General features: G+C 36.7%; 2 protein-coding genes across 4 annotated transcripts; both read left to right on the forward strand.

The window, feature by feature from the left end:
• The first annotated feature begins 446 nt into the window (after window positions 1-446).
• Window positions 447-5,389, forward strand: SIP2 (seed imbibition 2). The gene is made up of 13 exons (XM_086636775.1): window positions 447-1,307; window positions 1,408-1,637; window positions 1,880-1,970; window positions 2,068-2,116; window positions 2,227-2,318; window positions 2,410-2,520; window positions 2,815-2,937; window positions 3,094-3,646; window positions 3,934-4,001; window positions 4,092-4,226; window positions 4,306-4,523; window positions 4,630-4,718; window positions 4,817-5,389. The coding sequence occupies exons 1-13, from the start codon at window positions 1,117-1,119 to the stop codon at window positions 5,177-5,179; spliced, it is 2,313 nt and encodes a 770-aa protein (XP_086492901.1). The 5' UTR covers window positions 447-1,116; the 3' UTR covers window positions 5,180-5,389.
• A 542-nt stretch (window positions 5,390-5,931) lies between these two features.
• Window positions 5,932-15,596, forward strand: VPS34 (vacuolar protein sorting 34). Of its 3 annotated transcripts, XR_015239719.1 has the most exons (19): window positions 5,997-6,301; window positions 6,568-6,664; window positions 6,780-6,876; window positions 7,381-7,557; window positions 7,666-7,875; window positions 8,152-8,330; window positions 9,272-9,419; window positions 10,008-10,103; window positions 10,945-11,080; window positions 11,198-11,319; window positions 11,598-11,792; window positions 11,946-12,116; window positions 12,546-12,683; window positions 13,399-13,553; window positions 14,057-14,200; window positions 14,406-14,553; window positions 14,635-14,810; window positions 15,081-15,149; window positions 15,254-15,596. XR_015239719.1 is itself a non-coding variant. In XM_086673185.1 (18 exons), exons 1-17 carry the CDS (start codon window positions 6,190-6,192, stop codon window positions 14,770-14,772), a joined length of 2,463 nt encoding a protein of 820 aa, XP_086529311.1. In that variant the 5' UTR covers window positions 5,932-6,189; the 3' UTR covers window positions 14,773-14,810; window positions 15,081-15,254. The 3 variants fall into 3 exon arrangements, 2 of the variants coding, with proteins under 2 accessions (XP_086529311.1, XP_086529313.1); XM_086673185.1 differs by having other exon boundaries at window positions 5,932-6,301; window positions 15,081-15,254; XM_086673187.1 differs by lacking the exons at window positions 15,081-15,149; window positions 15,254-15,596 and having other exon boundaries at window positions 6,031-6,301; window positions 14,635-15,011.

Here is a 15,596-nt window from a genome sequence, read left to right on the forward strand (position 1 = left end):
ATAATCACTATCCAGAATTTAAGGCAACTTACAAAATATTTTGGTAGCTTTACTCATACAAAATAACAAGAGATAATCACTATCCAGAATTTAAGGCAACTTACAAAATATTTTGGTAGCTTTAGGTGGAAAAATATGTGAATTTTCAGTAGACTTGATTTTGTTTCTAATGTCAAATCAGAAACCCTCTATTAACCTCCGCAAATGTCTGTTTGTAGAAACTTATACAAATTTATGCAACTTACGTAATAAAATGTGTAACTTTAATCTGCATAAATCGATGCAAACTATTATAACCTGTACAAGTTAAGTTTCTTTTGTAAAAATTTATACAAACTTATACAACAAACATGATTTCGAATTTGTCATTATAAATTTGTGCAGAACTCAAACAAATTTAGACAAACTTTATCGGTATAAATTTATACAAATTTTTACAGAAATGTACAACTTCAAAACTCAAACCTATTTATTTTTTCAGAAAAGAGAACTCAAAAAGCTGTCATCAAGCTCCTCTAAATTCAAGAAAAAAACCTCCTCTAAATTCAAGAGTATAAAATGAAGTTTTAGGTGATTGGACCAACCGGCTCCTAGATATTATAGGAGGTGCCGGTTGGGCTGCCGAACAACCATGTGCACAGACTAATTGGTTTTTGAACCAAAACCCCTCTGTGGGTTGAAGACAAGAACTTCAGAACCTCTTAGAGCGAGGGTTTATGATGCAGTATACTCCATTAAAGATCTCGAGGTTGTCGAAATTGACCGAACCTTGCCATAAAGCTGACGTGTCTAAATCTCATAAGTTAAAAAGCAAGAGAAGTTGTTCGACCTTTAACAGTTCAGATTTAGTATAAAAAGGAGTTTCCCCACTTCTTCCTCCCTCAATCTAGTTGTATTAATTACACTTTGATCTTCCTCCTGATCATTGTTGTTCTTCTTTTTCTTTACAATTTAGTCCTCTTTCTTTCTTCTTTCATAATTTAGCCCTCTTTCTTCTTCAATTTAATTGGTTGGGTTGAAGAACCAGTTTCTCAGACATTTATCAACTTCTCTGGTTCGACCCTTGTTTAAATTCATTTCTTTTGATTGAATTTCAGTAACAACCCAACTGACAAGATGACAGTGACTCCCATGATCTCCATTAACGACGGAAACCTCATCGTGGACGGGAAAACTATATTAACCGGTGTACCCAATAACATAATTCTCACTCCAGGACAAGGAACTGGACTAGTTGAAGGTGTTTTCATTGGAGCTACTTCTTCTCACACCAAAAGCCTTCATATCTTCCCTATGGGAACTCTTGAGTATGTTAATTCTTCCTTTTCTCCCTACCCTTTTCTTCCTAATTGACAAATTACTTCAAATTTTAACATTTTACTTACAAAATTTTGATTTTATGGACAGTGGGTTGAGGTTTATGTGTTGTTTTCGATTTAAGTTGTGGTGGATGACTCAAAGAATGGGTATGCAAGGGAAGGATGTTCCTTTGGAAACACAATTTATGCTTGTAGAAACTAAAGAAGAGGATGGCTCCCCAACCACTTATATTGTTTTCCTTCCTTTACTCGAAGGCCACTTTCGTGCAGCTCTTCAAGGGAATGTCAATAACCAAATCGAGATCTGCCTTGAGAGCGGTGAGTATATAGAATCACTTAAAGAGTTTTACTCAGAGTCGAAACAAAATCTTTACTTAGAAAAAGAACAACTGATGGAAGTACGTGGTCAGAAAGATGTCATATCAACTTCTGAGTCAAACTCTTAGTAAGAGTCTAAAGAAAGAAGTCGAATGGGATGATTACTTGTGGTGTTCTTCTGTATGCAATTGAGAAACGCGTAAATTCATTCTTGTGGGTGGATTTGTTTTTGTTGGTTTCAGGAGATAGTGCTGTTCAAACTAATCAAGGGTTTCACATGGTCTATATGCACGCGGGGACGAATCCTTTCCAAGTTATCAACCAGGCTGTTAAGTAAGTACCTAGTTTACGTTACCAAACAAATATCATCTTCTCCCTTTTTGCTTGCTTTCTTAACATTTTGGCGGGGGGTTTCTTGTTTTTGAAACAGGGCTGTTGAAAAGCATATGCAAACTTTCCTTCACCGTGAAAAGAAAAAGGTTCGATTTCTTGTCCCGCTCCATGAACATTTTGACAGTTCTAGTTGGTACTCAGGACTTGGCTCTAAACTTTGTTAGGATGGATGGGTGTAATTTTGATTTTATTGCAGCTACCTTCTATCCTTGACTGGTTTGGTTGGTGCACTTGGGATGCTTTCTACACAGATGTAACAGCCGAGGGTGTCGATGAAGGTCTCGCTAGGTAAAAAGTCGATAATCAAAATATTGTTTTGTATCATATAGATGTATGTTATACACTATTTAAAGAGATTTTGGTTGTGTCGTATATACAGCTTGTCCAAGGGAGGGACCCCACCCTGTTTCTTGATCATTGATGATGGATGGCAACAAATTGGGAATGAAGCCAAAGAAGCAAAGGAATGTGTAGTTCAAGAAGGAGCCCAGTATGATCTCTCTCTACCTTTGATTTCCAAGAAAGAATTACGAATATGAGATCTCATATGAATTTTGAACTTTGCTTCCTCTGTTTGAGAGTTGGAATCACCATTCAATCTTGTGTCATTCATCTACATGATCATGTTTTACTTAACCACCGATGAAAACTTTGAAGTCCTTACTGATAGGCATAGGATCTAAGTATATTGGGAGTGATCTATATGTGCTTCTAACTCTTTTCCCTGGTTTTACCGACTTGACGACGGGTGACTAATTGTTCTAATTTATTACTCGTTTCACAGATTTGCTAGCAGACTCACAGGAATCAAAGAGAACGTGAAGTTCCAAAAGAACAGCAAAGACAATGAACAGGCACCGGGGTTAAAACACGTTGTAGAAGAAGCCAAGAACCATCACGATGTCAAGTAAGCCTTGTATATTCCACATACTGGTCTAGCAGAGTTCAGCAGTTCCAATTAGTTGCACCGTCTTTCTTTTGTGTCTCTAATATAATGAGGCTATAGTTGTGATTACGGCTTACAATCCGTTCCTTAACCTCATTTTTTATGTGGAATTTGCAGATATGTATATGTATGGCACGCTTTGGCTGGTTATTGGGGTGGAGTGAAGCCAGCTGCTGCGGGTATGGAGCACTATGACAGTGCACTGGCATACCCAGTTCAGTCACCTGGGGTATTAGGGAACCAACCAGATATTGTCATGGATAGCCTTGGTGTCCATGGTTTAGGTCTTGTGCACCCGAAGAAGGTTTTCGACTTTTACAATGAACTCCATAGCTACCTCGCTTCTTGTGGGGTAGATGGAGTCAAAGTCGACGTTCAGAACATCATTGAGACACTTGGAGCAGGACACGGTGGAAGAGTTGCCTTAACTCGTAGCTACCATCAAGCCCTTGAAGCTTCCATTTCTCGCAATTTTCCTGACAATGGTTGCATCTCTTGCATGTGCCACAACACTGACGGAATATATAGCTCCAAACAAACTGCTATCGTCAGAGCTTCGGATGATTTCTACCCTCGTGATCCAGCTTCTCACACCATCCATATATCCTCGGTAGCTTATAACACGCTTTTCCTAGGAGAGTTCATGCAACCAGACTGGGATATGTTCCACGTAAGTAATCCAAGTTCAGAAGATCTAATGCACTCCCCTAAAGTTAATTTTATGGTATGCTTGGATGAAGGAAAACAGAGTAACATAAAGGCAAAATAGGAATTCATAAGAAACCCATTTTCGTGGTCTGTTTGACAACCAAATTCCTCAGGGTTCCTGATTCCGACAGAAATTTGTTTCCTCTTCGATCTTTAGTTCTGAATAACATGTACTTTATAGTGAGGATGACACTTCTATCAACATTATTTATAATGTCTTGGCACTTAATAGAGGATTTTTATGTGCAGAGCCAACACCCAGCTGCAGAGTATCATGGCGCTGCTCGTGCAGTTGGTGGATGTGCGATCTATGTCAGGTAATTGTCGAGTTTGGTACAAGGAGAAGTTCTTGTTAAATCTATGACTTTAAGTAGAATTTCAAACCGTTTGCTTTTTCTATTTTGTAGTGACAAACCGGGTTACCATAATTTTGACCTCTTGAGGAAATTGGTTCTTCCTGACGGATCAGTTCTTCGTGCTAAACTTCCTGGCCGGCCCACACGTGACTGCCTATTTGTCGACGCAGCTAGGGATGGAAAGAGGTTTGTCCCCTACCCATATGTTTATTAGCCATTAGCTACTACTTAACATATCAAGTTTAATTGACGAAGAAGTTTACAGCTTGCTTAAAATATGGAATTTGAACAAGTGCTCCGGAGTTGTGGGTGTTTTCAACTGCCAAGGTGCTGGGTGGTGCAAGGAAGCCAAAAAAACTCGTATCCACGATATATCACCTGGTGCTCTCACTGGTTCCGTCTGTGCAAAAGATGTTGATTCCATTGATCAAGTTGCTGGGTCTGACTGGAATGGTGAAACTATCGTCTATGCTTACAAATCAGGTGAGCTTAGCAAGTTAACCGTGAAAGTTCATGGTTTTAGTCCTTCCAATGATTTAACCTATTAGTAATATAAACTGCAGTAACTCACACCATATTGTTATTGTAGGAGAACTCGTTCGGCTATCAAATGGCACATCACTTCCCGTGACCCTCAAGGTCCTCGAATATGAACTTTACCATTTTTGCCCCCTTAAGGTGAGAAACCTATCCGATTCATTCCACGTACTCTTTGATCAAACTTTACGAATGTACAATATCACTTTACCATCTTCTCATTTCTCATGATGTTGTAGGAAATCGCTAGTGGCATCTCCTTCGCACCAATAGGTCTACTTGATATGTTCAATAGTACTGGAGCTTTGGACCATTTCGACATTCAGATGGTTTCGGATAAGAAACCAGAACCCTTTGATGGTGAAGTTCCATCCGACGTTTCAAGTTCCCTAAGTGAAAACCCGTCTCTAACTGCAACAATTGTACTAAAAGTTCGAGGATGTGGTAGATTTGGTGCCTACACATCTCAGAAGCCTCTAAAATGTAGTGTGGATTCCGTCGACACTGAATTCAACTACAACTATGCTACTGGCTTATTAACATTTACAATCCCAATTCCACATAAAGAGATGTATAGATGGCTTATAGAAATCCAAGTCTAATGTGATATAAATAACCTATGTTAGCTTTTACATAGGTTATGTCATTAATATCTAAAAGAAATGATGAAGGAGAAGGAAGGGGGGCTTATTAGCAATTTTTAGTAATAAATTGAAGTTTTGTGCTAGTGAATAAAAGATGAGTTATTAGTGCGGTCTCTATATTATTATGTAATTTGATTCTTAATATAAATTTTCCTTCTCGGCAATAAATTTCGTGTTGATTGTTAAATGAAAGGATGTGGTTTCTTTAGACTCAAATTTAACATATAAACCCACTCCATGAACACCCACCCCATTTCGATCTCCACCAATCAGCACCAACATCACTAAAGCATTAACATCACTAAAATGTCTATTAGCTTAATATTTAGATTCTAATCTTTTGAAATGTTGGTAATGTTAGGTGTTTAAGATCGCCATCAATAATTTTTTGCTATTTTTCTGTATCTGAATTAGTATTATCGAGAATAATATCAATATTTTGTATCTAAAAGACTAAGACTATCAGATAATCCGGACTTGATAAGTCCATATACAGGATATCCCTCCCCGGTTGAAATTGTTGCAGTGTCTGTAATGATGAGATTTAGTTAATAAAAGAAAAAGTCTTCTGGAACTGCCTGTTCGGACATGAGTTTCTCTCTTGGGCGGTTCATTTGGGTGTCCCATGTAGTCAATATTTTGAAGGTACTGTCTTACCTTTGATCTAATCGAGTCAAATTCAAAATAACAAAAATATTTTGAAGTTACCATCTTACCATTGATCTAAACTAGTCAAATTCAATCGGAGTCTCATTCAAACGAGTCAGATTTAGACAAGTCAGATCTGGACCAATCTCAGTTAGACCTTTATAGTCAGACTGCCACTTCATCTTGTTAATTGTCTCAACACGCTTCTCTCTCAGATCCTCCGGAAAAAACTATGCACTAAATTCCCACTCCTTTCCGACCATTTGGAACCCTAATTTGAGAGTTCAATTATTCTGATCCTCTTTTAGATAGACAGAGAGATGAGTGGGAATGAGTTCAGGTTCTTTCTATCCGGTGATATTAATCTCCCAGTGACCTTCCGAGTCGAGAGACTCGAGGGAAACTTGCCGGAAACCAAGTCATCAGAATCTGGTAAAATCCATTTTCTTAATTAGGGCTTTCAGTTTCAATTAATGCTTAATTCTTTCAGTTTCGTGGATAACGCGTATGATTCTGTAAATATGAGCTATTGACTTATATCTTAGGGATAAATTCATGGAAGAAAGAACTTCCATTCTTTTGCTAGTTCTTTATTTTTCCCTCTGACCTTTTTAGGGTTACTTAAGCTACCTCCTACTAGTGATACTGGTTATATAGTTACTAGAATTAACTCATGTAATTTGTGTTCCTCCTGGTAGGAATTGATTCTATCACTAACAAGAGGAAGGCCGAGTTATTCGTAGAGTGTGCATTATATATCGATGGTGCTCCGTTTGGTCTTCCAACAAGAACAAGGTTTCTGCAAACCCCTAATGTCATTGTTGGCACTTTGTTTATTTTTTAATTTTTACTTAGATTATTGATGCTAAATTGTTAACTGACATTTACTTTGTAATTTCACTTGTGCCAGGTTAGAATCTTCAGGGCAACCGTATTGCTGGAATGAACTTGTCACACTGAGTACAAAGTATCGGGACTTAACTGCACACTCTCAACTTGCATTAACAGTTAGTCGTCGAAACTTTCCAATCCATGACTTACCTCATTTTAGTTTTTCTATTCTTTTAATTGTTTGACTATGTTCGTAAATTTGTTTATCACACTAATATGCTGATGCAAGTTAATCGGCATTGGCTATGGTTGAATTTTAGAAAACAGAAGTGATCGACTCTTTCCGGATCAACCATTTCAGTTACGGTAGCATAGACTAGTACAGCCAAATTATTAACTTATAAAGTATGAACTATGAACTCTTGATTTCATCATTTACTGCTTGTGTGATCTACACATGGAAGATCAATGTAGAACTGTCAGTTATTGTGTCATTCTTTGTTGTTTTGGACGAGTTTAACGTCCCATTTTTTGTTGGATTTTTTTTTGACGGCAAATAGTTTTGCATGCTTGACCAACTCCCTTTTGATATTCTTGTAATTACATACAAGAACTACTTTATTACTTTGCTCATTTTGTTCTTCAGCGTTTGTTTACTGTTGGCTGTTGGGTGCATCCAGGTTTGGGATGTTTCACGCGGGGAAGATGATGGATTAATTGGTGGAGCCACCATTCTTCTATTTAGCAGTAAAAAGCAACCTAAAACAGAGAAGCAACTTAAAACAGGCAAGCAAAAACTCCGTCTCTGGCCAGGAAGAGAAGCTGATGGATCATATCCAACAACGACTCCTGGAAAGGTTACTAATTCACCCTCTATAATGTGGTCATCTATTTAACGACAGCCTTTGTTTGTCTATAAGATTGTTCAGTCGCATGCTTGTTCTTAGCAACTATACTCTCTACAGGTCCCAAAGCATGAGCGTGGGGAATTGGAACGTCTTGAGAAGCTTGTTAATAAGTACGAAAGAGGACAAATTCCGCCTATTGATTGGCTGGACCGTCTTACATTTAAAACAATGGAGAAAATTAAAGAAAAAGAAAGAGATTCAAGTGGAAATTCTAGCTTGAACCTCATTGTTGATTTCTGCAGCTTTGAACACAGAGTTGTTTTCCAGGTAAATTTCAGCATGATACAGCTTCTATATGACATATGCTTTTTTAGCAGAAATCATGTGTGAAATTACAGCTCCAGCAAAAAAAGTTGTAGAAACTACTGCTCAGTTACAAATGTTGTGGCTTTTAGCTTGTTACTACCAATTATTTAGTTTAAACCATAGTGTAGAGCCCAATCACTGATTTACGGCAATTAGTGATGCAAACTCAAACTATGATGGTAATTGTTGTACAGAAGAAAATGTTAAACGATTGTATAACTTTTATTGAGCATGTAGGAGACTGGAGCAAATTTTTTTTCACCATCTCCAGTATCATCAACAAATGAGCTTGTTACTGTGTGGGACCCTGAAGTAGGAAGAACGAATCCTTCTGAGCATAAGCAGCTGAAGTTAGCTAGAAGTTTGACCCGTGGTATCATTGACAGGGATCTCAAACCGAGCTCCAATGAGAGGAAGTAAGTTTACCATGTCTTTCATAATCATCCAGGATGTTTCATACTTTCATTCCCTTTACCTGATTGACTTTGAAGGTTATTTACTCTTATTTCTTCTTGTGTATGAGAATGTAAAGTTGATTACTTGCACATTGTACATTTAACTAATTGTGAAGATGTAAATCGTAGAAGTAGAGGATGCTAACCCTAGATGATCAAAGGTTTTAAGTACAATATTAGAATTTAGAAATACCTTGAAAACTATGTATAAAAATATTGTCTAGTGTATGGAGAAATAAAAAGATGCCTCAGTTGGAGGTTAGTCTGCGTACTAGGGATTAGGGTGAGGTCTAACTAATCGAGAAGTAGTTGGAATGGGTACGGTTGATTTAACTTTTCAAAGAAAAAAAAATAGCCGAATTGGCAGTCCTTAATATGTGTTTGTATGGATATATATATATATATATATATATATATATATATATATATATATATATATATAATTAGCCATGTTCTACTTGCATATGTGTGCTCTTGTATATGTGTGTTCATGTAAGTTGTAACAAACGACAGCTATCAAAATGACACCATAACTCGAGTCTAGTATGTATATTAATTAAAAATAAAAATTACAACATAATATTTTGTGAAAAGTGTAAAAGTTCCAACGCTATTGAAATTACAACATTATATTTTGTTTGTTAACTTTTATCGCTAGTCCATGGTTTCTGTGAAGTTATTAATGGTTTTTATTGAAGAACTGGATATTATTTTGTATCCCTAATTCCGATAGTGGAGAACTACTGTTTTCCTAGGAAAACTTATGTCATATTCACTGCCGATTTTTTCTTATTTTGCCATCCTATTACTTTGACAATGAGGTTTTGTCACTCTGTCAATTGAATTTTTGGAAACTTTTATAAATGTTTTATTGATTATTTGTTTATATTTTGTAACCTAAGGTCGATACAGAGAATACTCAAGTATCCCCCAACAAGGAACCTGAGTGGAGAGGACAGACAACTACTGTGGAAGTTTAGGTTCTCCTTGATGTCAGAGAAAAGGGCCCTCACCAAGTTTCTTCGATGTGTTGAATGGAGTGATCTTCAGGTTAGAATATGTGTCTTCGGTTATGTACTTTAATAGCAAATGTATTCTTTATATGTCGATCAGCTTAAATAATTATCTCATCTTTTCATGTTCAAAAAAGATAATATTTATCCCTTTTGCGGATTGCCTTTGTGTTTCTTAGACTTAGCTTTTTGGATATAGTAAGTTCTTATGAACAATGTTCTCTTTTTACTGACAACATACTTGAGGAATTCCGGGAAAAAAGACAAGACTTATTATGTCACTTACCCTATGCAGTGAAGGTTAAGTATTGATCCTAGGAAACTGGATCTGATTAACTTAGCGGGCCCAAAGTGCTACAAAAGTATAGCAAATATCTCCTGATAAGACAAGGATGTGGCATTTGTCCTTGTTTTTTGTCAGAAAGATCCATGTGCATGTAGACTGATAAAATTTGTTAAAGTGGTTTTTTTTTTTCAAGAAATGGGACTGATTCTGTATTCACTATGGATTAGTATTTGGCGAGTGAGTGACAGTTTTTAAGTTTCGAATGTGGTTCATTTTCTATTTCATATTGGTTTAATTTGTGCTTCTTAGAGAACCATTTGATTTTCTGGTATATTTTAGGAAGCAAAGCAGGCACTTGAACTGATGGGGAAGTGGGAAAGGATAGATGTATGTGATGCATTGGAGCTTCTGTCTCCCGTTTTTGAAAGTGAAGAGGTAAATTTTTCTCACTGTTTGTGGTGAAGTACTCAAGTTTAAATTCCCTTTTCGTTGGTATTGCTACTTATCAGCTTCAACCTTTACAAGGATCGATGGTAGTTATAAACTGGGAATGCTCAGGCTGGATATCCCTACGTGGTTGACGAAAACCAACCTAAATAAGCATTAACTGATTCTGATTCTGATCCTAGTTGGTCAGATTGAGCGTCACAGACTGATTTAAGTCGACTTCATCTATTCTAGCTGCAAACCCATATCAAGAAAAAGGTTTCCTGAGCTCGATTTTTAGAATCATTACTCAACTCAATCATTTATGTAACTAGATTTAGAAGTTTTAGGATGAGTTGATTTCTAACATCGTAATCGGGTCATTGGTTTGTTGCTTCTTTCACGAGTCACTTCTCATTCGTTCATTTTGGCTTGCGAAATGGAGAGGAAAAAGTGAAGCGTATTGGCGTATATATTGTTAAGGGTAGAGGAATTTTTTTTGGGTCTGTTATGAAGCTCCAGTGAAGTTCTATGGACGGTTGGTTTAACTAATTTAGTTTATCTATTCCCTTATCAATATCCAAAATATCACTGGCCTTTATTTTTGGTATTCTTTCTAGGGAATTCAAGTGTTGGGGCAAGTGACATCTCCAGAGAAATTACGGATGTTATTGATCCTTCATAGTTCTACAGTTCCACTTAGTCTGGAATTGAATTTTCTGTGTATATATACTGAAGTCTTTTCTTTAACAAGGTCTATATTGAAGTATAGAAGCATCAATGTGCTTGAAAAGCTTAATGACTTTACCTCTTACATGTATGACGTATCGGATTGTTATTTTCTCAACAGGTTCGTGCGTATGCTGTTAGTGTTCTTGAAAGAGCTGATGACGAAGAGCTCCAATGTTATTTACTTCAGCTGGTGCAAGCTCTTCGCTTTGAGCGCTCTGATAAATCTCGTCTATCTCATTTCCTTGTGCAGCGCTGTATGTAACTCTAGCTCTCCAATAGCCAGAGACAGTTTAAGTGTAAAGCTCTTGGTTTTTTCTTTTTTACAGCTAACATCTTGTATAAACTAAAAAAGACCTTTTCAAAATTGACAGCGCTGTGCAACATTGAGTTGGCTAGCTTTCTTCGTTGGTATGTGGCTGTGGAACTCCATGATCCTGCGTACGCAAAGCGATTTTATTGTACCTATGAGATATTGGAAGAGAATATGATGAAAGTATGGTATTGTTATCTTATATAGTTTATCACATTACTACTGTATTTGGCGTTGTGTATTTCTGAAATAGTATCTGTGTGGCGTGTGAAAAAGAGTACCTTCTTGGGTACCGCGGAACCTTGTGAAGAAAGAGTGTCACTCCGTCCTGTCACACTTTGTAATAATGTATTGAACCGACAACTATTAGACATATAATTCAATTTACTCTACTTGTCATTGTGCAAAGTTTCATTACCGCCTATGACCATATAAGCTCATGATATTTTCCATGACACTAGGTGGCAGCTGGTGTGAATGGCGAAGACGATGGATTCAAGTTGTGGCAAAGCTTGGTGCGTCAGACAGAACTGACTGCTCAGTTAGGTTCTATATCGAGAGATGTGAGGAATGCACGTGGTGGGTTTCAGAAGAAAATTGAGAAGCTAAGACAGCTACTATCTGGCCTTCTGAGTGAACTTACTTATTTTGAGGAGGTACTTTTATCTGATTCAAGTACTTTATTTGTTGATCATCATTGTTTACAAACTTTGATAGGACAATGCGTCAGACAAGTCTGATGGACTTCGTTTAGCACATAAATGTGGTTGAATGTGTGGAAAGCTAATATGCTGTTATATGGGTACTAGCCAATACGGTCACCATTGGCACCTGGTGTACTCTTCACTGGGATCATTCCGTCAGAGTCCTCTTTATTCAAAAGTCAACTGCATCCTCTTCGTCTGACATTCCGAACAGCAAGTGGTGGACGTTGCAAAATCATTTTCAAGAAGGGAGATGATATTCGTCAAGACCAATTGGTAACTGCTATTTCCTTGCTGTTAATTGTGTTTATCTTATGGTACATGTATGGCCCTACACACTCCACAGATTGAGTATTTGTTTTGAATGTCTGCCCCCATGAAGCCATAGTTTTAGGTTGTCATTTATAAAAACATATTTTTTTTCTTCCTATTTTTGTCACTAGCATATAGAAACCTGAGCTGCCATTAATCGGGGCTTGGAAATTCCAAGTTTCAGTGTGCCACCCCTCTGATTTACTGGTACATCTGGTAGCGTCTGCAAAGGTAATATATGCCGTATTTGGCAATGAATGACATGTGGATTGTCAACTGTTGATTTGTTTCTCAGGTGTATCACAGTAGACTAGTTCTGTTCTTTCTTGTCTTTATTCGTGTCCTTGTTTATGCTTCAATGTCCCTCATTTATTTATTATTTGATCTTTTTAGGTCATTCAAATGGTTTCCCTCATGGACCGGTTGCTAAAATTGGAAAATCTTGACTTGCACTTAACTCCATATAGAGTACTAGCAACTGGTCAAGATGAAGGAATGCTGGAATTCATACCGTCTAGTACTTTAGCACAGGTAAATTACTTCTGGTTGATTCTTAGCTGGTGTGAGCAGCATATCCAATAAGAACGTCATGTTATTATGTTTAGTATTTGTGTGTGAACAAGCTGATGCAGCCTGCACTTTCATTCCTGATTGCCTACCTTCACTTTCGTTATCGCCCATGTATGGGCAGAAAGCTGCACTTTGAAAAAGATATTTGACAGATACTCTAACCACTTGTTGATTGATCTCTATAATCTTGTTTTTCCTTTGTTGATTTCATTGTAAACAACTAACGTGGTCTTTTAGTTTTTAAAATTCGGACTCTCAAAATAATTACTATTTTTGTGTATTTCACATATTACACATGAGTTGATGTAAATTTACATTTTTTGGTAAAATCAGATCTTAAACCAAATGGTTCCTTTCAAATTCAGACATATTTTATAGCTGAAACTTTGTGTATTTGAGATGGACTTGTTTTAAAATCCAACTCAAGATAGATAAAAGAATACAAAAGGTCATGTTTAATGTACAACCTCTCCTCAGATATCAAAATTCAGAAAACAAAACACTACCTAAGTGTCGTTGATGGGTCTATTAGCTATTTTGTGCTTATCTGAATGGGCAATATCTGTTTCTCGGGCTTCAAATTATATGTTTATGCTATAACTTCATAAAAGTATCGTATATCAAGTCAGTGTGGGTTGTGTGGTTCTAATAGTTTTCTTTTCCTTCTTTTTTCTAGATCCTCTCAGAGCACCGTAGTATTACAAGCTATCTGCAGAAGTTTCACCCCGATGAAGATGGACCTTTTGGGATAACAGCCACATGTCTTGAAACATTTATAAAAAGCTGTGCTGGATACTCTGTTATTACTTATATCTTGGGGATTGGAGACAGGTAATGGGTTAGATTTAGCTGTACAATTTGAAAAAAAGAATTAATTGAGGTATGACAGTTAATCTGTTATTATCCGTTATGAGAAAGTGAAGTACTCTTCTCTGCAGAAATTTTGAAGGTAAATATCAAATAGTTAAGAAATGAATGGCTCAAAACCCCTGAAATTGTAGGGGAAGGCCGAGAAAACTAGGAGATGAATGAGAAAAACTAGCTCGGATGACATGTCTTTCAGGCTAGGATCTTGAAAACTCGATATAAGAAAAACCCGAACTTCAAGAATTCCCAGTTGATATTGGCTGAGTTAGTATTGATAAATCATATTAAGTTTCTCCAAACCAGAATTATCCAGTTCACTCTTCTAAGCAAATCTCTTCTTCCCATTCCATTGGATATTTTCCTTCTTATATTATATATCTCAGATTCTCCGAGTCAGTTGCAAATGTTTTTCTACAACATATTATTGCAAGGGTTATCTAACTTGTATTATTACTGTGTTGATGTAGACACCTAGACAACCTTCTGCTTAGGGATGACGGGCGTCTGTTCCATGTTGATTTTGGTTTTATACTGGGTCGGGATCCTAAGCCATTTCCACCACCGATGAAACTTTGCAAAGAAATGGTTGAAGCTATGGGTGGAGCAGAAAGGTACTTCTCTTTAGTTTTAATCTGAATGTAATATGCACGTCTATGAAACTGTTCAAGCCTGTAATTACCTTGCTATGAAACAACCTATTATTAATCGAAATTATTTATTATATCCTTGTTCTTAGTAGTGCCTTTCTAGCTATCCACCTAAGGTCCAAACTGTTTTTTCTTGTGTGTTGATGATTTTCGTGTTCTGGTGCTGCAGCCAATACTACACGAGGTTCAAATCGTATTGTTGTGAAGCATATAATATCCTAAGGAAATCAAGCAATCTAATCTTGAATTTGTTTCATCTGATGGCTGGTTCAAACATTCCTGACATAGCTTCTGATCCTGAGAAGGGCATCTTGAAGGTGAATGCATGCACAACTTCCTTGACAATTACCTCTTTGTTTATTACTTGTTCCATAATGACATACTTATATTAAATTCAGCTCCAAGAGAAGTTCCGCCTGGACTTGGACGACGAGGACTCGATACACTTCTTCCAGGATCTGATCAATGAGAGTGTCAGTGCGTTGTTTCCTCAAATGGTTGAGACCATCCACAGGTGGGCTCAGTACTGGCGTTGATTCCAGAATTACACGAAGGGGAACTTGTATTCCTATCTGTAAGTCTTTTCTTTTTCACCCTTAAATGCATTTGTTTCGTATGGGCTTCCTAGTAGTGTCTTATTGGACCTCAGTTAAGACAGAAAGACAAAAGAAACACTATTAACTCGATGGGACTCGGAAATTCAATCGCCATTGTCTGCAGGCTCCTTTTCTCTTCAATTCCTGTAACATTTTGTATATTAATTCATTTTTTTTTTATTTTGTTCCTTTTTTGCCCTAAAATGTCTCGTTTTTGTTATTATTGATTGATTGATTACAATTTACAGATACAAGATATTGGAGAATCAAAAGACTGCCAGTCATAGACATCATCTCTACTGTTCATATGTACATAAGTCTGTTTCTTTCCCTTGTTATATTCTACATTGAATGATGCCTCAAAAAGTTCTTATTTCAATATTTCATCACATTATTTTCAATCAACTTTTATATTATACAGATATGATACTTGGTGTCTAACCACATCACGGAGATATATATATATATATATATATATATATATATATATATATATATATATATATATATATATATATATATGATTGTTGGCTTCTGGCATTTGATAGTAAATAGAGTCGGTATTACCTTCCGACCTTAAAAATGTTATCTTCATTCTCTGTTGTTCATTATAAGTTGTGATGGGATTTCAGCTTATTGTAAGTGTAGTACAGTATGTATTTGTCTATGTTCAATATGTAAAATACACTGAAACAAACACTACCTAAACAATACATGTGGGACTTAAGTCTTAATATACTAGTTGTTGAGATGCATTTTATTCA

The sequence above is a fragment of the Eschscholzia californica genome, unplaced genomic scaffold (assembly GCF_041429995.1).
Source record: "Eschscholzia californica isolate CP2 unplaced genomic scaffold, dmEscCali1.0.p SCAF_4, whole genome shotgun sequence".
In the NCBI taxonomy this organism is placed as follows: Eukaryota; Viridiplantae; Streptophyta; class Magnoliopsida; order Ranunculales; family Papaveraceae; genus Eschscholzia; species Eschscholzia californica.

Excerpts from the sequence above, each read along its gene's own strand:
- SIP2 (XM_086636775.1), top strand. The coding sequence starts at position 1,117 with ATGACAGTGACTCCCATGATCTCCATTAACGACGGAAACCTCATCGTG. Across the intron at positions 1,308-1,407 it reads TTCCCTATGGGAACTCTTGA|TGGGTTGAGGTTTATGTGTT; the intron begins GTATGTTAATTC and ends TTTTATGGACAG. Across the intron at positions 2,521-2,814 it reads GTAGTTCAAGAAGGAGCCCA|ATTTGCTAGCAGACTCACAG; the intron begins GTATGATCTCTC and ends CTCGTTTCACAG.
- VPS34 (XM_086673185.1), top strand. The coding sequence starts at position 6,190 with ATGAGTGGGAATGAGTTCAGGTTCTTTCTATCCGGTGATATTAATCTC. Across the intron at positions 12,117-12,545 it reads ATATTCGTCAAGACCAATTG|GTCATTCAAATGGTTTCCCT; the intron begins GTAACTGCTATT and ends TGATCTTTTTAG. Across the intron at positions 13,554-14,056 it reads ATCTTGGGGATTGGAGACAG|ACACCTAGACAACCTTCTGC; the intron begins GTAATGGGTTAG and ends GTGTTGATGTAG.